The sequence below is a fragment of the Dermacentor albipictus genome, chromosome 10 (assembly GCF_038994185.2).
Source record: "Dermacentor albipictus isolate Rhodes 1998 colony chromosome 10, USDA_Dalb.pri_finalv2, whole genome shotgun sequence".
NCBI classification, from domain to species: Eukaryota; Metazoa; Arthropoda; class Arachnida; order Ixodida; family Ixodidae; genus Dermacentor; species Dermacentor albipictus.
This window is the reverse complement of record NC_091830.1, coordinates 11,271,126-11,294,733: the sequence shown is the minus strand read 5'-3', so window position 1 is coordinate 11,294,733 and position 23,608 is coordinate 11,271,126. Positions and strand designations below refer to the sequence as shown.

Here is a 23,608-nt window from a genome sequence, read left to right as displayed (position 1 = left end):
GTTAAGGAATAAGAATAGAGAAGATTGGGTGAGGGAACAAACGCAGGTTAATGACATCTTAGTTGAAATCAAGAAAAAGAAATGGGCATGGGCTGGACATGTAATGAGGAGGGAAGATAACCGATGGTCATTAAGGGTTACAGACTGGATTCCAAGGGAAGGGAAGCGTAGCAGAGGGCGGCAGAAAGTTAGGTGGGCGGATGAGATTAAGAAGTTTGCAGGGACAACATGGCCACAATTAGTACATGACCGGCGTAGTTGGAGAAGTGTGGGAGAGGCCTTTGCCCTGCAGTGGGCGTAATCAGGCTGATGATGATTATGATGATGATGATTGTACGCCAGTTGGCTCGCAGAACACCAGTTCAGTCGGGACCACGAAAAAAAAACGCGCCGCAGTTCCGTGCCACCAGGGCGTTAGCGAGACCCTGGCGCAGGTGCTGCGATCATATGACGCGCAGGCAGTGCACGTTTCGTCGCGGAACCTTAGTCACGAGCTAAACGTGAATGACCGACTGGACAAGGACAAGTTTCCAGGCGTCGCATACGTCGTACCATGTTCGGATTACCAATTCGTTCACATAGGCGATGCCAGCAACTTAGGACACCGCTTCAACAGCACAGGGACGACATCAACAAAAACACGCTGCGTCAGAGGCTCTGGCGGAGCACTGCGCAGCTACGTCACATGCCATCAACTTGGGAGGAGCATGGATGGCGGCCAACGTAAAGAATCTATCTTCACGCCTTTATCTGGAGCCGCTGATCATCCAGACCATGCCACACACTCTAAATCGCGACGATGCCTTAATCATGGCATGCGTCATGCACAAAAACTGCGCACTGCAGTGTGCCGGTATTCACTTATTGTGAACAAAGCTCCAGTGGGGAAACCGATCGTTACAAACAATTTTAAATCCTTTTTTTTGTGTGTGCCCCGATTCCTTCATTTGCAAATAACAAACGCAAATAAAAAAATCTTCTCTAGCAGTCTTTAAGACTGCTTTTTTCTTGCCAACTTTAGTTTCTTTTGTAGTAAGAGTGTTTGATATTACGTAATTAATTATTAATTAATTAATTGACTTGCCTTGCGCGGCTTGCTGCCTATACGGCCGCCCCTACCCGCACCCTTGCCCGGCTTCTTCTTGGCCGCATGCATGGACTTCCGTGGCGCCTCGCACAGAGGTTTCCACCAGAGTGTGACCATGGGACGCTCTCCACTCCACCCTCTCCACTCGTGCTTGCACCGCCGGACTGCAAAAGGCGGCGTCGACGTTCTCGCGTGGTTTGACGTAGCTGAGTGCCTGAGCCAGAATCCCTTGGTGTGCCAGTGTCCGTCTTCTTCTTCCCAAAGGCACGCGGCGTGGGTGTCGCGGTAGGGCACTTTTTTGACCCCTTCAGTATTGTTTCGTTTCATATTTTTATTTGTTCGATCTGACTATCTGCTCAAGGAGAGATGTCTGTATCCTACTCGCCTTCACCTAATATTGGTACTGATTGATTTCGGAACTTCATGCATCTATCTATTTCTGAAACCCGCCCGATTCTTGACCAGTTCACCAGAGCGGGACGCCGCCAATGACTTTACGGTATCATCTATATGATCATCATGATCACCATCATCATCTCATTTTTCATTCCTGAGGACCTGTTACAAGAGAAAGGGGGGGGGGGTTGCATAAGTACATGATATCTTAACCCCTTGAGCCTGTTGCCGGGATTTGGCGACATACTAAATCTTAGCTAGCGAGGGAAAGTCAGGTTCTTGCGTCATGTCTAGTCATTCGACAAAAACTGGCTCGCGTGCGACCATCTTGGACACGGAAAACAACTCTCTTCACAGGAAGTTTCCGACAAAGCTGAACGCCTTGAGAAACTCGCGCGTGGCTGCTTTCCTTCCAGTACAATTGCGGTCGCAATATATCTGCAAAACTCATTGTTTTACAGGCAGCCAGAAAATGCGGAAACAGATAATCTCACCAATAAAAGCTTGCGCAGTGCAGAAAGGCGCCAATTTTAACGTGTTCTTTATTGTCAGACGCTCACAAGTTTGTTGCAAATTTCATATCTTGCACTCAACGGCAACAAATGAAGTGAAACTAATCATGGATGTTGCAATCTCTTATAATCTGTAAGGGAACCATGAATGTTTTCATGCGACAGAGATGGGTGGTGCATCCATCCATTGGACATGATTGGCAACCTTAATACTACTAGCAATCTTATGGTTGGCAGGTAATTGTTGATGTGCTTTATATGATGATCTTTATGGAAGCCGGCACCTACCCATCGACCCAAGTTGGCGTCAAAGGATTTGATTGAAAAGTTACACATGCCCAGTGACAAATACCCAGTGACTCAAGTTTCCGTCAAGGAGGTTCATTCAAGAGCAGCACCTTCCCACTGTCGCATACCCATTGACCCAAAGTTGGTCCGACGGTTGGTTTTGAACCCGGTTTCCTCAGCACAGCAGCCCGGTGCTCTGCCCATTTGACCATGAACTACCCAGTGATCCAGGTTGGTGGAATAGAGGTTGGCTGCGGACATGCAAACAGACATACTGTACTCTGGGTGAAGTACCCAAACAATACTAATAGCATCAAAATTCTATAAGACGCCAAGTACAGTTGACTTCTCTAATGCGACCCTTAGGGGACCGATGAGAGTGATCGAATTACCCTGTAGATCTAATTGAATAAAATGCGGTAAAAATGCCAAAACACATCGTTGTTTCATTTGGTAGTATTTTCCCGATTCTAACACGTCCCAGCGTCTCGCGCACGCCTTCCGTGTATCTAGAGGAGAAGGCTAACGTAGAAGATAAACCTTGTAAACAAAGTAGAAATCGAACGCACGCTCGGTTTTAGCCCAATAAAATGGGCGAGGGTCTCAAATGTGGCGCACAGTGGCCACCGGGTTTCCTAAAGTCAACTTCCCTGCAGATGTTTAAAGTCAGCTTCACCATAACAAATGTGTCTTATTTGGCAAAGCACACAAACGCTACCAATGTGGTTTTGGTGTCGCGACCGATTGCACCACCCAGGCTATTCTCGGCCCAATTTTCTCGAAACCAAAAAGGCGCGTGTTAGAATCCGGTCAATGCCATAATCAGTCTTTGTGAGCTACGATTATTGCTTGAAAATCTTCCTAGGGCCGCCTCAAAATAGGTGTTTTCGACGGAAGATGACATGCGTTCAACGCATTCGCAGTCACCTAAGCTCTGCCGAGACAGACGCTAGCTGTCACTAATGTGGTCGCTGTGGGGGTCCTGTAGGGGTTCCGACGTGCGTGCTGGCTGGTAAAGTTTGAATCATATCGCGAAAGCCAATTTTGAAATCAAAATAACGAAAGTTAAGGCCCATAGAAATGTATGGACTTTCCGTACCACCGGCCAGGATCGATTCAGCCGAAATGTTGGATTGACCGGAGTAGAGAAACTGGAAGTCTATTGTACAACGAAACATTGGGCCGCGTAGGACGCCATGTTAATGAAAGGGCGCACATAGGGAAAGCATCCATGCGAAATCTTGCGTATGAAGTACGAGTGGACGCGTCAGCCAAAGGCCTGACATAGCAGGCGTTGCTTATACCGAAACTGAAAAAAAGGCCGCCTGAACTGGCCGCCTGAACTGACCGCCGGATGTGACGAATGACTCGGAGCACTCGGCTCCTCGACATTACCTCCAAGAGTGCGCGCCCTCTGTTGTAGGCGACGTGCTGATTCTCCCGTCAAATCCGCTAAACACAAGGTGCAGACGTCATCTGCTCAGATGCTATTTAAAGGCTGCTAATAAGAAATTGACACAGCCACCGGCACTGCAGCTCTGCCACAATGTGTCGCCGGATGTGACCCATGACTCCGAGCACTCGGCTCTTCGATGTGACCTCCGAGAACGTGCGCCCTGTTTTGGAGGCGACGTACTAGTGCTCACGTCATATTCGCTAAGCACTACGCGCAGACGTCGTCTGCTCAGGTTCTATTTAATGGCTGCTAATAAGAAAATGAGACTTGACGCCTTACGTAACCCGGGCCTAAGGCCCAGCACCTGAACACCCTGTGAAGTGCCCAGAATGATCTGCCACCGCTTCTGCAGTGGATGCCCGCTGTCTGCTGTGGTTGTGTTCAGGAACAAAGACCAAAGGGAGAAAGCGCTCAAAGGTGCCGAAATACGGAAATACCAGACCACTCATAGGCAGTGTATTCTAGGCATCAAGTTCCACAGGTCGCTTATACAGCTTACTTAAGAAGGCGCGCATGTAAGTAATTGTATTTTGCCGTTATACAGCTGATGTCGTAAAAAAATTGAGACACGTTGGTTTACAGGGCCTATTGTTTGCAACTGTGCGCCAGGCTATAGTTTTTTCTGATGAGGGCGTCTTTTTTTCTTAAGTGGAATTTATTGCAGCAAGTGTTGTATGCAAGAGCTGAGCAGGGACTAGCCAGTACATATGAGGAAACAACAACATCGCATCGATGGTCTGAATGGGGCTGAATACCAAGATGTGTAGAATTTACAACACAAGAGCTAAAGTATATTCCCACCTAAAGGGCACACAAAGTGTAGGGCAATGTTACGAGAACAATACCATAATCTAAGATACAAAAATACAAAATGCACATGTAACCATCTTTTTATTGGCTAGTCATCCGTAGTGGGTAAGTTCTATCACTTGGGAACAAGTGGCACTGTTGAAACCGCTTCGATTTCTCGCAGAAAACAGCAGCCCGATCTGCCCGTTCCAACGTTGGTATCTCGTACAGATTCACAGACATCGGGGGAAAACCATGGCCGATGCGAGCAGTGTATACTCTGAGGTAAGGACTCCATTAAAGCGCCGAAGGTGGTATTTGCTGTGAAGTGAACCTGGTCGGTGGTTAGGCCTAGCGGCCTGAGTGTCCAGCTCGGGCAAATTGAGTAACTGGGAGAGAAGAAAGACGGCCCGGGGGAGAACAGTGTTTAGTCGTCTTGTATAGACACGATCATCATGTTCACCTTGGTGAAGCATGTCCTACAAAAATTACCGGACGGAATTCTGGCCTTACTGTCCATGGGAGCCGCGAGCATGGGGATTCAAAATAATTTGTTTGTGTCGATGTTTATGTCGACTCTTTTTCAACATAAAAACAAAAGCCTAGGAGGGCGATTGGCCACACAAATGAGAAAATAAATTGTCGTTACTAGACGGATTTTCTTAAGCTTCGACTTCTCCTCACTGTAAACGGCTTCGCGACTTTGTTAAATAATCTTTGTTGACAAGATATTGCGCTTTAATTTCAACATTGCATAATAATATGGATGCGTGCAGAAAGCTGTTGCTTTGCGCATTTCGAAAACTCTGTTTTTACGGAACTTTTCACACAAAGCTTGATAAATCCCGCCACGGCAGGGCCTAAAGCCACAAGCCCGAATATTAAACCAATCTACGTGCAATCTTCAACCAATGAGTTGCACGTTAGCTGCTATAGTGTCCCTGTATATGTTCCAAACGCCGGCGCGTAGCCAGGATTTTTTCCGGGAGCTAAGGTTGCACTTCGACGTGGGGGGGTGGAGGACTAAGGTTCCATTATTCGCTGTTAAAGTTCCCATGCTTGACGGGTAATAATACAGCTATTATTACGTTGAGCAGGCCCTTGGTCTGCTTGAAGGCGTGTACGATCCTGTACTTGTCTTGAGCGTGTTGCGATGGCTATGCGGCTTGTTTCATATGTAGGCGATGTGCCAGGCATAAAAGGTGGAACGGCGCTGGCCGGAAAAATTTCGGGGGAGGGGGTTGGAGGCTGAAGCCCGGTCAGGCCCCATCCGTACCCCCCTCCCCCCTTTGCTACGCTATTGTCCCAAAGGGAGAAGTGCTGCGCATATTTCTGGCCATTTTGTTTCAACGCTATGCGGTAAAACCGCTCATCGCGTGCGCAGGAGCCGAACTTGTAGCACCATTATACGCTTCTACCGTCACGTTATAGGAAGCATCTTTTGCTTGCTTTAGGCACGTTGAGTGTCCTGCGTCCGTCCGTCCGTCCGTCTTAAGTTGTTATGATGTTGCACGTAATGGTTTTAGAGCGCAGCTCTTTGGCGTCCGTTCCTGGGTTTCGCGTCGTCGTCGGCGTCGTCGTCGTCGGCGTCGTCGTCGACGGCGTCGGCCTCGTAACCAGCTCGCCTCCACCGCCGCGCTCCGCCGCCGCGCATGCGCCGCTGCTCCGCCGCCGCGCATGCGCGCTGTCGGCTCTCCGGGCGAGGGAGGATGATGGAAGGGAGGAGGAGAGACTGTGGAGGAGGGCTGGCTACACAAATGGCTCTTTGGCGTCCGTTCCTGGGTTTCGCGTTGTCGTCGGCCTCATAACCAGCTCCGCCCCCCTTTCATCCCCCCAGCGCTAGCAGCGACCGACTGATACCGCTTTCGTGAGTCCGCTACCGCACTCACGAAAGACGTCGTGCACTTCCTGCAACTCGCATTAACCGTCCATCGATCCACACCGATGTTAGTAGTGCGGGACTTTAATGTTGACATAAAGACAAACAGCAATTTCCTAACACTTATGCGGGAGAACATCCCGTTCCTCTCGCTCGTAACGCGTCCCACGGCTGTGACAACCTCGCGAGGCACTTGTATAGATCTCGTCTTTGAGAATCAAGCATTGGTGTACCAAGTCGAACATATATCAGTCTCTTTCTCCGACCACAAAGCTTCCTTCATGACTGTCAAGAACTGTTAATGGAGTCTTTGTTAAAGGAATACGTGTGAAAAATAAAAAAAAAATTCTGTGATAGCGCATACATGTGTTGCTCGATTTCTTTGCCTCAATCTATCGAAAAGGTGAAACAGCTTATTTGCTGCGCTCAAATTTCGCATTAGGAAGTAACGTAATCGTCGGTAATTTTTTTTTTTTTGACAATATCGCTTTTAACTGTGTCACTGTGCATGGCTTGACTTGACTATGGCATAAGGTGATATTCACGAGATCAGTAACATGAGTATCATGGTCTAGTCTCTTGCGCAGTCGTGATGCTATCATGGTTATTTCTTCTACACGCCGGGTTTGCCTAGTTGCCTTGGTGTTGCGCTGCTAAGCACGAGAGGTCACAGGATCGAATCCCGGCCACGGCGGCCGCATTTCGGTATGGACGAAATGCAAGAACGCCCGTTTACTTAGATTTAGGTGCGCGTTAAAGAACCTCAGGTGGTCTAAATTTATCCAGTCTCTCCCATTACAGCATGCCTTATGATCGGATCGTGGTTTTAGCGCGTAAAACCGTATAACATAAATCAATTTTAGTGGTCATTTCTTTAACTGTATCATTCAGGTTGTGGTGACATACATGGCATGCATAACATCCCATGAAAAGAATGACATGCATGGATAACATGGCATGACAAATGACATGCATTCGTGAAATGCATGATATAACGTGTATGATATGACATGCATGTTAAATGTGGCGAAAGTAGGGACAAGCAAAAAAAGTTCGCAGTTACGCCCGAAAGGCGAAGCATGGATTGCGATAGCAAATTAATAGACAGCGATACGAAGTAAGGACAGTATGATCATCCTGTAAACTTGTAAACATACGCTTACCGGTGTCAGGTGTGCACAAAAAAACATGAACTCATCTAACTCGATGACCATGGAAACTCGCTGTTGAACCGTTGGAGTGAGGAAACGCGGCAGCAGCAGCAAGCGAAATGACCTTCGTGCTGAACCCGTTATGGTTGCTTGGTAGCTATGGCGCTGAGGTCCTAAGCCCGAAGTAGCGGGATCGAATCCCGGGCACGGCAGCCGCATTTCGATGGGGTCGAAATGCGAAAACACCCGTGTATTTACATTTAGGCGCACGTAAAAGAACCCCAGGTGATTCAAATTTCCGGAGACCCCCACTACGGCGTGCCTCCTTATCAGATCGTGATTTCGGCAGGTAAAACCACAATTCTTTTTACCTTCGTGCTGCCTCACGCTTCAACGTGAGCGAAGCGTCGAGAAAACAGTGCACACTAAGCTCCGAGCCCTGCACGCACCTAGACTCAGTAGTCATCGCAGTTCGCTTACGAGATAAGAACCACGCGGCCACGCCATACGCAGCAGCCGCCGGAATAATTTACCGCAAGATGTCTCTGCGTGTGCGGAAAGCGCAGAAGGAATGCAGCGGAAACGCACTTCGCTACTCGTGTAATTGCGACTTCTATAAGTTACATGTTCATAATTACCGACATACACCGCAGTATAACTTTCCACGGCTCGTTTCGAAGGCAACACCGCATCCACAAGAGGCGCGTTTGTTCCGCATGGAAGCATCGAACTCGTGGCTTAGTGGTAGCGTCTCCGTCTCACACTCCGGAGACCCTGGTTCGATTCCCACCCAGCGCATCTTGGAAGTTGCTTTTTATTTATGAAGTGCCTGCCGTGATTTATCGCTCACGGCCAACGCCGCGGACGCCGACGCCGACGACACCGGCTTTTCTGCGACACGAGCTCCTTAACGCTGTCGCGTTAAAACGCTTCCCACCCCTGTGGCGCCTTGCGCGCGACGGAAGACGGCGCGCTTCCACCCTGATTTTCCTCCCTTGTGCGCGCAAGGTTGAGCAATCAACGCCGGCTCCGTCTCGCACGCTTCCACTCGTACATACAGCATACGGAGCGCGGCGACAGTGTTATCGCCCTTGAACTTTAACGGACCATCATGGCGATGGCGTCGGCAGAAATGCGCCCGGGGTGTCCATATATCTGCTATACCAGTAAGATGTGCGTAGACTATTAATTACAGTGATCAAATGGGAAAGGGGGTATTACAGGAAGTATCCACGTGACATCACATATACTCCGACCTTTTGCGCTTTTCACAGCGTTCACTGTGCTTCGTCTTCAAAGAATTTTTCAGCGCGAGGAAAGACAAAGAGGACACAGAAGGTACACACGGACAGCGCTGAAGATGAATCACGACCAGCTACAGCCCTTGAACTTTAACGGACCATCATGGCGATGGCGTCGGCAGAAATGCGCCCGGGGTGTCCATATATCTACTATACCAGTAAGATGTGCGTAGACTATTAATTACAATGATCAAATGAGAAAGGGGGTGTTATATGGAGTATCCATGTGACATCACATATACTCCGACCTTTTGCGCTTTTCACAGCGTTCACTGTGCTTCGTCTTCAAAGAATTTTTCAGCGCGAGGAAAGACAAAGAGGACACAGAAGGCACACACGGACAGCGCTGAAGATGAATCACGACCAGCTACAGCTCGACTTTCATTTCTTCCAGTGCGCTGCTGGAGACAAGCGAACAAATATAACGCCAACCTTTTTCACCCTGTGGCTGCACAACAGTATCACAGCCTGAACGGCGTCCATTCATACCCCCGGCAGCATGGCGTAGGATTGCGTTGCGTGATGTGATTAGGAAATTAGCATGCATGTAAAGAGTCAGATCGGAGATCGCTGAAAAGTGCTTTTTGTCCTGCGGAGGACATGAAGCGTGCTGCTGTACACATCGTCAAATTCCTCTATGTCATCAAAGTCGCCATCTTGTCAGCTCTAATTGGCCCAGAAGGCTGCTATGGCGTTTCTGATTGGCAAACTGCCGTCATTAAAGAGTTTGACAATATGGCCGATTTGACAATGTATACAATAGCATGCAAGATTTATGATACTGGCGCTCTCTGGCCGTTGTAGCCCTTGCGTCATAGAGCAGTATTAATAATAAGATAGGATGATCATGATGATGATGATAATAATGACGCTTGCGCATAGATGTCCACGGCAGGAACAAGCAGTGCGGCCCCAGACCGCATGGCCTCTCGGCAGCAGAAGGAGATGATCATCAAGGTGGGCGCAGTGACCATGGTGCTGCTGATCATCATCAATATCATCCTGCTCTACCTCTGGCTCACGTCCAAGCCCGTGATCCACAGGACGGTTACAGTAAATGCGCGACGTTTGCTCGTGCCGGACCGCTACCAGCCTGACGGCGAGGACTCCTACCTGCTCCTGGTGGGTGACCCGGCGAGGCTCCGAACTGCTATAGGGGGGGGAGCATTCCCGTGAGGTCATAAGCACCGCCACGCTGCTGTCTATTGAAGAGCTTACGGAACGCTGCTGGGTACAAGCGGATAGAGGTGACGCGCAGTTATTTCTAATTGCTAGCTGTACATTAGTTTTATTTCTTGATTGGCCATACTGCCAATCTTAGAGACAAAAATAGGCAGGCCTCGTATACCCAAATTGAACTCAGAGAACAAGCTGTCAATGGTGCATGGTAAAGAGAGAAGAAAAGCAAGAGTGCAAGCAAACTCAATTCCAGTTGATATGTACATAATGAGAAGCTTTACTCAGGTATCACTATGTTGGCGTTGTTTGCTATTCTGATACGCACTGACCCAAACTGATGCCAAAGAAATTGGTCGAAGAGTGGCACATACCCAGCTGCGCATATTTTCATACCGCACTATCTCAGAAATCCGCCCACGCAGTATGCCGATGCACGCCAGAAAATGTGATCACTCGGAGAAGCATGCTTCACATCGAAACCCACATTAAGTATTGCAAGAATCACAAGACATTTTAACGTTCGAGGCTTTCAGTTAGTATGACATTATACTAGTAAATCAACATACTAACTTTGCTGAAGTTATGGAGACAATATCGTAGACAAGTTATAGTTACGCCTGGGGATGCATAACCATTGCGCAAACGAAGATAGAAAAAGTATTACTGCGGAGTAATGCGGCCATACGAGTGACGCCATCAGTGCTTGCTTTGCAAAGAATGCGAAGCATGCATACTATATATATATATATATATATATATATATATATATATATATATATATATATATATATATATATATATATATATATATATATATATATATTGTAATGAAGCAGACGCGACGAGGGGAAGGGGAACGCCGAGTTTCCAACCGGCGATCAGTGTCGAGACGTCGCGGTGATAATGGAGGCGTGGCGGCGTATTGAGGTGCGTAGCGGGGCCTGTCAAAGCTGGTAGACGCAGTTGAGGCGCGGCGGCGACAGAAGCGTGCCACATGGCCAGCAATGACGCAGGCGAAGCAGATAGGCCGGTTGTCTTGAGTGCGCCACGTCTCGGTGGGACGAAAAAAGTGTGGTGACGGTCGGGCAACTTGAAATGAAGCCGGATTCATGGGCGATGGAAAGGAAGCGGTCTGCGCAGGTGGCCGTGCAACGACGGCTGCATAACTGAGCGGCAGCGACGTAGGGTGGTTGGCAAAGTTGGTATGGGCCAGCGGCACACTCATAGGGTTGGGTGGGGGGGTTGTAGGAGCTGCAGGAAGCGCTTCAGATATGTGATTTCGGATGGCTTCCTGCAGCGTTGGAGGCAAAGCTGCCGTAGGTGCGTCACTGTGAGGCAGCAGCGAGAGCTGCCTGGCCACCTCTTCACGGATAAAATCTTTGATATGCTGCGAGAGGGTCGAGTTGGTGAATTCGGTAGAAACCGCGATGCTGGAGACGGAATCGGCGTGCTGGATGTTCTGGCGGGCGATGGAACGTTGGCGGCGCAGCTCGTCAAAGCTCTGGCAGAGGTTAATGAGGACGGATACGCTAGTTGGGCCTTTGGCCAGCAACATCTGGAATGCGCTGTCCTCGATGCCCTTGAGGATGTGTTTGATCTTGTCATCCTCTGACATGCTGGGATTGACCCGCTTGCACAAATCGAGAACATCCTCGATGTAGCTGGGGAATGTTTCTCCAGGCTGCTGTGCGCGCTGGCGTAGACGCTGTTCAGCGCGTAGCGTACGCACAGCTGGGCGATCAAACACTTCTGCAAACAGAGTCTTAAAGGCGGACCAGCTTGTAAAGTCTGATTCGTGGTTGAAGAACCAAAGTTTGGCTACGTCGGCGAGGTAGAACGGCACGTTGGTCAGCTTAGACTGGTCATCCCATCGGTTATGGGCACTTACACGTTCGTACGATGAGAGCCAGTCTTCCACGTCGTGTTCGGCGGTCCCACTGAAAATGGGTGGGTCGCGCTGACGAGGGACGCCGGCGCAGATGACAGTGGCAGCCGGTGGGGCGGGCAACGAGGTGGCGGGATCAGGCATAGTGCAAGGCGATCTTGTTGGCAGGGTTCGAGTGCGGAGCTCCAGGACGAGGCGAAGGATCTCAGCAACCTCCACCAAATGCGATGAGGTTTATTCTCGTTCACGACGTTGTGGAACGCTAGGCAAAACAAGGCACTGCAAGGGCTGTCCGAAGCACGGGGTCGCTCGAGATCACGGCACGGCCCTTCGTCTTCCTCTTCAGACGGCACATACACAGGGGCGCGTCTGCTTCATTACAATATATATATATATATATATATATATATATATAGTCACGTGGTAGTGACGGTTAAGAAGGCAGCAAAACTGTGATTAACGAAACGAACGCATTATTGGGCGAACTTGTGCCCTCAAAAACAAGCTACACTCAAAGAACAACGGTAGCGGCGAACGCACTCGGCAGTCGTCGCAATCTGATCAGCGGGTCAAGCGCGTCGGCTTTTATACATCAGTCGTCGAAAGTTCCATAGTAATCGCTGGGACCCGCGTGCCTTCCGCAAAGTTCTACACCATTCGCGTCGGGCATACATGCAACCAGATTACACAAGGGTCGGCGACAACAGACAGCGGATAGAAGCATCGATGACATTCTAGAAACTTCCGATACATGCAGGCGCGTTCCGCGCTGTGGGATAACATTTGTAGGCGGCGAAACGTGGTCGCCCGACAAAGATAGGCAAGTGCACGTGTCAATATATATATATATATATATATATATATATATATATATATATAGCTAGCCTCCTACGGCGGGGGAGCTGGCGGCGCCTACCAACTTGATCTGCTCGGTATATACTCATGTTCGTGTTGCCGGCGTGGTCGCGGCATCGTCGTCATTTCCGCTTCGTCGACTCTCGCCTCTGATTCTCGCGTACTACTTGCGCCGAGTCAGAAGGCGCGAGCAAGATCCGGGTACGTTGGCTGCGAAGCACCGAATTGTGGTTGCCTTCGCACGAACAGCGATTCGAAAGCAAGTTTCCCAACCCGTACGTGCACGGCAATCGGCTCCTGACGCTCACAAAGAAGCTCTTGGGAGAACGCAGCTTCGTCGAGAAGTGCGTCAACTCGGACACTGCGTTCCTCAGAAGTTCACCCGAGTACTTCGAGGATGGCGGAGTACTGAGGTACTAATTGGCGCAGAGGAAGGGGCCCACTTTCTTTCTGACCCTCAGCATGTCCGTACTCCACAATCAGCCCCTGCTCGAAGTCATCGAGAGAGTCAGCGTCGGTCCATGCCACAGACAACTACCTGCAAAATGCTTCACATAACTTCGATTTTTTAGAAAGTTAAAGTGAAAATCGCGAACAGAAACTTATATCTGGATTTATAAGATTTCCTTTTTTTGAGAGCACGCGTTGAAAGCGAAAACTTGAATGAGTCTTTGTGAACGTTGGACTAGTTTAATTTGAATGGGGCGGGAGGATATTTCGCGTTAACTGCGATGTCGACAATGACGTGTACCTAACTCGACATGTACTAAAACTGTCACGCACTACAGTCGGTTGATGAACATTAGGCGGGATCAATTGTTTCGCCCTAACTTGTGGTTGTGGCGATGACGTCAGTGCCATGTTCCTACGCAGTAAAAATGTTTACGCCTTTAATTGTGCTGTTTTTTCCCACATGGCTAACACCTTTACACGTAAAGGCATAAAATGTTTATTGTACACTAAAACGAGCTCACACTAAGCATGCGATGAGAGGATCCATAGTTCAAAGCTCTATGAATTGTGACAAATTGCCGCGCGCCGATATATCTGGCCGAAGAGTTTGACAGCCGTTGCTCTAAAGGGACACTAAAGGTTACTATGAAGTCAAGTTAAAGTGATTAAGCAATGTTCTAGAACGTCTAAGGCGTCAATATAATTGCGAACAGAGCTTTAGTAACCGAGAAATTGAGGTAAACGCATGACAATTTGAGACTACCCAGCGACATTCCGGTACTAGCCCGATGACGAAGGCACTCCTCATCATAATTTATGTCACTAGTACTCAACTACTCGTAATAAAAAAATTATTTCATTAGGTTATAAGACGGAAGAAAATGCTACTCGTCTACTTCTGTTCGATTCTAAGAAAAAGTAACATTTTGACGTTACCCTTCAGTAGTATTGGTGTTCGAAAGGTTTTCTTTTCGCTCGACTCTGCCCGCTCGACTCTGCGCCGCGCGCGCTTTGGAGTTTCAGTTGTTTCGCTATCGCGTCGTGCTGCGCTGGTTCTGCTGGCTCGCGAAACTTGCATTTGGAAAAAGCAGCGAGAATGTCATGTCTATGTGATGTCGTGGGATGCGCGAACGGTCAGTGGAACTTGGCCAAGGGCAGTTGCAGCGTCGAATCCAACGTTACTTATCACTGTGTGCCAACGAGTGAACATCTCCATTCGAAGTGGTTAAGTGTCGTACCTCTGCCACAGCGCGTTGGCAGAGAGCCGAAAAATCGCATAATATGCTCGCTGCACTTTCGTCCAGAGGATTACGAGTTGAACGGCGCCGACTTACTGAAGTCGTGTGGAGTGCCTTTCAAAGCAATGCTTTCCCGTAGCGCTGTTCCTTCGGTCTTGCCTGCATTCTCCGAAGCGCAAGAACAACTGCAGGTCGAAGACGGGGCGGGGCGGTGAGTGCGGAATTTGGTTTTCACGAAGGAAAAGCTACAAACATGCGAATATGTACAGCCATTACATACAGTTGCCGTCGTACTAGTACGCAACGACGCCGGCAGCGCGAGCTCTGAGCACCAGGTCACGTTAATCGGTGCTTAAATCGCTGAAGTCGAGCCCAGCATCGCGAGCCAATGTGTCGGTGTCAGGGTCGTCCATTGCAACGAGCGTCAAAGTTGGCGTCATAAAATAAAGAACCAGCTTATCGTCACGCGCTTTCCCTTTCGCTAGCAACCATAGTTCCGCTTTCGCGCTGCTGTCGGCTCTGTCGTGGCTCTGTTTCTGGCCGCACGTTCGCGTTTTAAAAGGCGTAGCGCCGTCTGCGGGCGCCGTTTTACCATAGAGGTGGTATGACCGTTTTATTCACCAACGGCGCAACGTCACTATGAGACCGTGACGTCACCACTCCTCGATCGGAGGGCGGGCGATTTGAACTGCGCTAGAGGTACGCGGACGCTTCAGAACGCGTTTTCTCTTAAAATAAGTCTCTTCTTCGCATGAAACAAGCGTTTCGAGGTTTCTGGGATGGTGTTTCAACAGCCTACAGAGACTTATTATTATCCTTTAGTGTCCCTTTAAATTCCATATATTTTCCGCGCCACTTGCTGCAGTTAACATCGCACGTATTTACCCCAAAACGCCACAATATTTTCAGTAGAGATTTAGCGATAAATGCGAGAGAAATGCGTAAAAACATTGCGTCGCAGCTCGTTGAGGTTCCGGCTCTGTGATTTACACCGCGTCCCCCCCCCCTCCCCACTCCATTGCAAAATGCTGCTCTAGAGCTGACTCGACACCTTAGCGAAGTGCAACTTCGATGGCCCGAAGACGGCGAGCGTCGGTTGCCATATATATATATATATATATATATATATATATATATATATATATATATATAACACATGACATATTTCTACCTATACGACGTGATCGGCTTCCCCACACACCACAGACATGCAGCTTTTCCACTTTGATACTCTTAATGCTAGCGCAGTAAAGATGTCGCAGATTCGCCCCCCCCCCCCCCCCGCGCGACATCCTAGGCATCGACTGCGACATAAAATTTGTAGACAGCCATACCGAGCAAGGACAGTAGGTTTATCGGCCGTATAAACTCGTAAACATTCGTCTACTTTCTAAATTAACAAACATGGTGTTAATTAAATTAATTAAACAAACCACACTCGACGACCACGGACACTCGCTGTCAGAACGCTCGCGTGAGAAACGCGGCAGCAGCAGCGAGCGAAGTAACCTTCGTTCTGTCTATCGCTTCAACGCAAACTGAGCGGCGAGAACGCAGCACACGCAAAGCTACGAGCCGTCGGTCCACTTAGACGGTGCACCGTAATCAGATCGCTTTCAATTTAGAGCCCGCACGACCATGCGCGGCCGCGCCATACACAGTTGCTCCCGAAGTACAACGTGCCCCCCCCCTCCCCCGCTCTCCCGGTACCATGCGCTCGACAAAGACGGCGTGCTTCCTCCCCGTTTTCCTCCCTTGCGCACGCGACATTGATCCGCAATCGTCGACTCACTCTCGCAAGCTTTCTCTCGCACATACAGCATACGGCGAGTGGCGATGGCGACGACGGCGGCAAAAATGGGCCTGGAGTGTCTATATAATTGTTATCGCAACTAAATACTTTATTCGTGTTCATTAACAAGTCTATCTTACCCTTTAAGGATAAGGGTATTAGCCATCGGACACACCAAGTACCATTCATGCACCCATAAGGGTGTTAAAATGTTTAGCATATACTGTGGACTCTTTATTGCGACGCGTAGTGCATAGAAACGTAAAAACAAAGCCACGGGAATTGGATCGCGAGGTTTGCAACTCACACTACTGGAGAGTTCTCATGTCCATGCTCTTTGTTCGTGTCCACCGATACAGGAAGAAATCTCACCCCGCGACTTGGGCCTCAATAACTCACGGCGTCGGCACCCCGTGTGCAAAACCTCTGGCTGCCTCTGGCTTCAGCGCTACCTCCGCTCCGGAGATCGTAACTCGAACAACATCCAGAGCCAGAGGCGCAGCCAAGCGGGTCCCTGCAACGACTTTCACGAGCATGTCTGCAGATCCCGGCCGCAGTCCATCTACGAAGACGGCGTCGCCCGCCTCATGGAGGCCGTGAAGGCGCGCCTCCTGGGAAAGCGCAGTGGGGCTGGCGGAAAAGCAAGTGACGCAACAAAGGGTGCTTCCGAACGGGAACGGCAGAAGGAGCCTGCGAGTCTCCTGCGGCGATGCCTAGATGGCGCAACAGTGGTCACCGAAGACGATGTAGCACGGTCTGTATTGACACGTGCACTTGCGTATCTTTATCAGGCGACCACGGTTCGCCGCCTAACAAATGTTATCGCACAGCGCGGGACGCGCCTGCATGTATCGGAAGTTTCTGAAATGTTGTCGATGCATCTATCCACTGTCTGTTGTCGCCGAACCTTGTGTTATCTGATTTCATCGCATGGCGCGAATGGTGTAAAACTTTGTGGAAGACACGCGGGTCCCAGCGATTAGTCTGGAACATTCGGCGACTGCTGTATAAAAGCCGACGTGCTTGACCCGCTGATCAGATTTCGACGACCGCCGATCGTGTTCGCCGCTACCGTTGTTCTTTGAGTCTAGCCTGTTTTTGAGGACACAAGTTCGCCCAATAAAACGCTCGTTTCGTTAATCGCAGGATAAAAGTTGAAAAATTGTGGGGTTATGATCTACTGCCCTCCTGCTACTCGCCATTGCCTTGTTTGCCCAATACATTTACCGGGATACGTCTGTTGGCAAAGCCGCGAAACCCCTCCAGGCCCTAGGCCAGCATTTTTTATTCATTCACCCGCTTTTAGAGGAAGCGTATTACTCTCGAGCCTAGACTACATACGTCGTTGTAGCCCGCACAAGGAATGCATGAAGAGAGGGGGAAGCGGGCAGGATCTGTTAAAGCGAAAGCGTTAAGGGCCTCGTGTCGCAAAAAATATGGCGGACCGCGACCAGCGTTGACCGTCTTTTTTTTTTCGAGAAAGATCACTCCGAGCCCCTTGTGCCCAACCACGCAGACCCTCTGTGTATCGCAGAGGCGTTACTGAACTTATTGAATTTCTCAAAGTAAAATGCGAAGTACTAACATACAACCTACAGACATGATAGCGCAGGATTGGAATTTGAATGCGCATGAAAACACTTACTCAGAAACTCAAGCACAAGCCCCTTTTGCAGTGTTTATACCATTCACAGAGCGGCGTGCCCGGTTCCTTGCAAAACCTCTAGATGGAGCTTGCCTCCGCGCAGCTGCGGTCCCCGCTAGAGGCCCCTTTTCTACCAGAAAGCTCGCCTACGTGCATAGCAATGGCCGCCAGCGTTCTCTGGAATAGCTTACGCTTACGTAAGTTATAGTTGCCGGGAAGCATGAGAATTAGTCGGGAATCTTTGAATGCTATCGCGTTCCACTCTTTAAGTCAAAGCTTAAGCGTCCTCAAAATCTGCCATATTGTCGAAGTCGCGATTTCGTCGATTCTTAATGACTCAGAGGGCTGCTATGAGGTCTCTGATTGGCTCAAAATACCGCCGTTGCAGAATTTGACAAAATGACGGAATTCGACAATGTTCAGAATAGCACCCCAAGGCCGATGAGGAGGCCTCTGATGTAAGAGCCATGACGAGAAAACACTGGTGGCAAACATGCGTTAAGAACAGGCTGATCGCTATCACGACCGTTCGTTCCACCAGTTCCTGAAGTCGCCGGCAAGAGATGGCTGCCACCTGCAAGAAATGCAAAATTCAGTGGTCTCTATATCACATGGTCGTGCCAGAGTCGGCCACAAGAAATCCAATCACCCCTTACGGGGCAAAACTCCAACAGTAGGCAGTGGGAGGTGTGGCTAGCCAGCACGGTGCGGGAGGACCAATTGGCCCTTCTCGACCAAGCCCGGCGTGCCGCGATCGCCAATAAGGCCCTGGACTGGGGGACCCACCCACTGGACCTGAATGTGATTTTTTTTAATAAACATTTATACTACTACTAGTCAATGTCAAAAACAGTTGTATTAGAATAACGAAATTTCGTAATCGAAGACGAATACTAGAGAAAAAATGACCGTTGAATATCATATAAAATACCAAACGTCTTTTTTTTTCATTTGTAGCAATCTAAAATATGGAGTTTGCATGTAATTAGATTGATCAAAAAAGGCGAGAGAAGAAAAACACTCGTTTGCATTAGTTTTTTACATTGCTCACAACTGTGCTTTCGGTCAATTGAGGAGCTTTCAACTGAGAAACAACTAAAACGTGATCCGAGTCTGGCGCATCATAAGTGTGGGGGTGATAAAACGTCGTGAGATTATCCAAATAAATTGCTTTGTCTAAAATCAAGAATTGCAGGGTGCTTGAAGGCGACTGATCTTTATTGAAATCATCGAGGAAATTATTAAGCTATACCATGCGTTCGATAAGCGAGTGGTGCCTTTTCGCTGTAGTTGTGGTTCGGCTGCAGGTCAGTGGTTATGGCATTGCATTGCGGAGCTCGTCGAAGTCGCGGGCTCGAGCCCGGTCACGACAGCAGCGTTTCGATGGGGGCTAAATGCAAAAACGCTCGTGTACATATGTTTATGTGCACGTCACAAAACCCCGGATGGTCAATATTAATTCGAAGTCCCATACTAAGGCACGCCTCAAAACCGTATCGTGGTTGCAGCATGTAAAACCCTCCGGCATTGAGAATAGTTTGCAACAGTCATCACTTGCATCTGGCTTTGTCCGTGTAGGCTATTCGACAACTTGGAATAGTGACTTGGGGAATCGACGACGACTCGTCTAGCAAAGAATATTCTATTTCTAGCCAAGAACTTGAAACAACCGCGCACCCCTAAAAAGGGACACGAAAGAGGAACACCAACTAGCTAACATTATTCACGTATTTTTTCTAAACTGTGTTGATTATTTTCGCTGTAACCAGTTGAATGTTAGAATAGACAATCAAGGTCCTAGTAATGTCATGAAATTTGGCGCCCAAACCGCAGCAGCAGTACTTCAGTCTGACGTCACGGATTTCAATGTATTTTTTGTCTTCCTATTTCGGCCGCTGTTGCTCCCTGAAATTCTTGAAACGTGCTGAGTTAAGTCTATAGCACATTTTAGTATACAATGTAGCCGATCTTTACAGACAGAACATTAACCAGGTCCGAGTACATCCCGTACAAATTGCTGACGTCATACCAAGCTCGTGCGGGAGCTTCAATATGGCGATGCCACCGTTCTTTCGTTCTCACGCCTTTCTTTGCCTTGTTAAACTTCTCCTCGCAATAATAATCGCTTTCTTTATTCTTTTTTTTTTCATCTGTAGAAGCGTGGTTCACTCATACATATTAAAAAAGAACTTTTACTATGTGTTTCTCTTTACGCAACCATTATTCAGTTCTCGTGTGACTGGCAGAATCACTTGCTCTACGTCTGCCACTCCGACTCTCACATAACCGAGAAGCAGGCGTGAATTGTTGCTGCGGCTTGTTACTGCAAACTGCTTACTGTCACTGCAAGTCACTCAGTGAATTTTTCCATGTCTTGATCACATTGTATGTTTGTTTATTCGCGGTTCCCCGTTGAATATCCTTATTTTGCGCCTGCTTTGCGTGCTTTGTGGCATTGCCTTTGGTTTCTACGATAAGATATGTTGCCGTGTTGCTGCCTGATTTCCCAGGTAAGTATTCATAAATCAAGCTGCCATTACGCACTGTATATTCTACAATCCCAACCGCTTATCACCTGTGAGCATAGGTGATAGATAAACTCTACATACAAGTACCACTATTTCCTATCGCGCTCCAGAAGTTGTTCGCAGTGTGGCTGCATTTCTCTAGTTCGCAAACGAATATTCGCAAACGGATAAATGGTTTGGAAACTTATTTTCCCAGCGTTTGTGGAGACGTCCATGGCATGGTCTGCCCAAACACGGCTCCAGAGGCGCCACTGCGCATTTCTGAGAGCTTCTTCCAGAAGAACCCTAATGCCAGCGTCGACGACTACGCGGCGTTCGTGAAAAGGTAACGCCTCATTAAATGTTTTCGCTCACTACAAAATTTTCTTCGAGATGCTTTCCCGACAGGTAGGCAATGGGCCAACAGCGTAAACAAAATAAACTTGATGTCTGCTGTCCTGTCGCACTAGGCACGACCAATTACATGACACACACAGACATTATATATATACATATACTCTGATGGCAAAGCATGTACAGTGAAACGCCATTATGACGAAGAAGCTTACGCCCTAAACATAGTTCGACCTTTCATGTAATTCGATATACGCGAACTGGCCTCTATCTCAGTGGGACGAACTTTTGTGGTGCGTCTCTACAACAAACCCCTCTACAACGAAATGACCTGTATAGCGAAGGAATCATTCTGTCCCGGTTCTATTGTGAGTTGTGCAGTCCTCGACTTTTATAACGAAGTGACCTGTTCAACGAATGATTTTGGAGGCCCCAAGCACTTCCCCAGAAAGGCGTTCGACTATATATGCACGTTTGACATCTTTAGTGGACAAAGGCAAGCAAAGAATTCATTTACTGAAAGCAAAACTACACATAGTAAACAATAATTTTGCCTGTGCCTTGAACTGCTTCTGAGCGCAACTATCAATGGCGTTCTCGATGCCCGAGATTGTCTAAACCTGCTCCGGTCCACTTGGCTGAGTAGTGGCACATTACCGCAGCAACACATCCACGGCAGAGTGTACTTCCCGAGGTATCAGGCGAGGCTGGTCCTTATACTCAAGTGTTCGATGGGACTGGCAGCGGACGATGCGAGTTCAACATATCCGATGTCTAGTTAGCATCAAGGTAATTTATAATATTTATTGGTTATCGCACAAATACCCTTTTGGTTCTGCCAAAGTCACAAAAGGCTTAAGAGGCGGTGCCCGGCATTGCCAGGCAGCACAGTTCCCAATGAAATCGTCAATGGAGAAGAGTTACACGCACACACACGCCCGCACGCACGTATGCTCATGCACAAGCACACACACGCACAACACAGACACGCACGCACGCACACAGACACCACAGAACGAATGGAAAGGAAGAAGGCGTATTCTATGCCAACTTGTCCAAAACACGTTTAGTGATTGCTTTACAGTAAAAAGAGCAATCAGATACGCCACAAGCTGTTATAGTAAAAAGATAATATTGCAAAAACCAGTCATGTACAAAATATTTCAACTTTTTTCAAGAATTTATCGCTAAGACTGAAAGAGTTATTTTATGAAAGACCAACCTATTTTACATGCGTATCGGTCAGTACATTTCGCGGATTCGACATATAGGGAATCCGAGCTTTATCTGAGTTTGTTATATTTCTGTTCGACTCTTACCAATAGTTGCCATGGTAGCTGAACAACCGCATCGTAGAGTTCCTTCGAGTAATTTTTGTAAGAAAAATCTATGGTGCACATGACACGAAGCCTCCGGCACGATTTCGGCAGCGTGGCAGGCGACCTCAGCTGGAAGAAGCGCTCGCACCGGAAAGCGGCGAAGACTTCGTCCAGGCCGTCATCCGCGAGGTGGATGCCGAGAATCTGCCGCTGGGTGGCGCTCTCTGCGCGTTGCGACCTGGAGCGGCGTCATCAAAGGCCCGGGCTACGTCCAGAGGCGCGGGCCCTGTACCAGCAGCTCTGGAAGGTCCTCTACTTCGCGCCACTCATGGGGAACAAGGCAAGTAATACGTGCTGTCCAAAACATGGCGATTGTGACATGTTTCCAGCGCATCAATTGCTTCCGGCGCGGTCAGCCTGTAAAAACATCGCCTTCGAGATCTGTCTGTTACTCCACGAAAGCGGTCGCTGGGCGGTGGACTCGAACATCGCCTATAGCACGTCTCTAATATTACAAATGGAAGTATGACGTTTATTTTCTTTTCAAGTAATCAGCCTTTCCCCACGAAATTCACCAATGAGTTTTGAAAGAATACTGCACAGACAAAACGAATTTCGCGCTTCCCTTTAGTGCAGCTTTAGCTGCCCCCCTTGTGCTTGTACAGGCTCAACCACTAGTGAAGCAAGCGTACCAGAGGCCTCCCCCGCAGCCCCAGGTCCAGGCGTGCCTGCGGATCGCCGAGGACGTGTCCCGCAGGAGGACGGCTGAGGCCGCCAGGTCGTCGCTCTCAGACGCCGTGGACAGCCTGGACGACACGGTGGTCCACTTCGTCTGGGAGGCCGGACAGGCAAGTTAATACATGGACGCCACCAGTGTTCGAGCATGCAGAGTTACCCTAGAAAATTTAATACAGGGAACTATGGCACTGGAGCGCGTACCGGAGCTGCATGTATAGCGTCCAGCCAGCGCGGTAATCATAGGCACTATATGGATTTACCTAACCATCGGTCTTTTTGCTTCAAACGGCCCTCGGACTTAGTAAACTGATTATATCCAGCAAAATCGTGCGTTATAAATGTAAACATTCTCAAGGATTCATGTGCGCACAAACTAATTGCTTTGCTGCATTTTAACTAACTATGGGTGCTTGATAAGTTACAATAATAAAGTGGCAACCAGTAACCTCAAAAGAACGTTTGCCGCCACAATAACAAATATTAGACCAATCTCCATGCCATATATGAAGAGTTAATCCATTTTATAGTTGACTGTCATTCACCTGCCATATAGCTGAAGAATCACAGAACGCCAGGTTCCTCTAGTAGTTTTTGTAGGAAACCATGATAAAAACAAAACAAAAACAAGCAAGGAGCATGATTCCAGGCATGATGTCTCTACAAACCTCCTTTGACGCCACCCCTCCTCTCCGGTGCCTCTCTGCGGCTTGGCTCTCAAAAGCTCGCTCCTCCGAAGTCCTTTCACTATTTGAGGAAATGTGGTTTGTAGTAACTTGGTAGCGCG

The 23,608-nt window shown here is 48.6% G+C and overlaps 2 protein-coding genes across 3 annotated transcripts in view; one reads left to right on the top strand and one right to left on the bottom strand.

Moving 5' to 3' along the window:
* Positions 1-22,918, bottom strand: part of LOC135917922 (uncharacterized) — a 48,923-nt gene extending 26,005 nt beyond the window's left edge. Inside the window, exon 1 of one of the 2 annotated variants that reach the window (XM_070527671.1) lies at positions 22,779-22,918. Coding sequence is in view for 1 of the 2 variants with exons in the window: in XM_070527670.1 (XP_070383771.1) it covers positions 1,085-1,204 (120 nt within the window). In the remaining variant the exon portion in view is untranslated. Of the gene's footprint in view, positions 1-1,084; positions 1,331-22,778 lie in introns of those variants that run through there. The other variant, XM_070527670.1, reaches the window with a different exon arrangement.
* LOC135917920 (uncharacterized) overlaps positions 4,640-23,608 on the top strand; it is a 28,393-nt gene continuing 9,424 nt past the window's right edge. The window contains exons 1-6 of the mRNA XM_065451543.2: positions 4,640-4,813; positions 9,742-9,981; positions 16,621-17,015; positions 20,631-20,759; positions 22,198-22,426; positions 22,752-22,934. Coding sequence (XP_065307615.2) covers positions 4,784-4,813; positions 9,742-9,981; positions 16,621-17,015; positions 20,631-20,759; positions 22,198-22,426; positions 22,752-22,934 — 1,206 coding nt within the window. The 5' untranslated portion in view covers positions 4,640-4,783. The remainder of the gene's footprint in view (positions 4,814-9,741; positions 9,982-16,620; positions 17,016-20,630; positions 20,760-22,197; positions 22,427-22,751; positions 22,935-23,608) is intronic.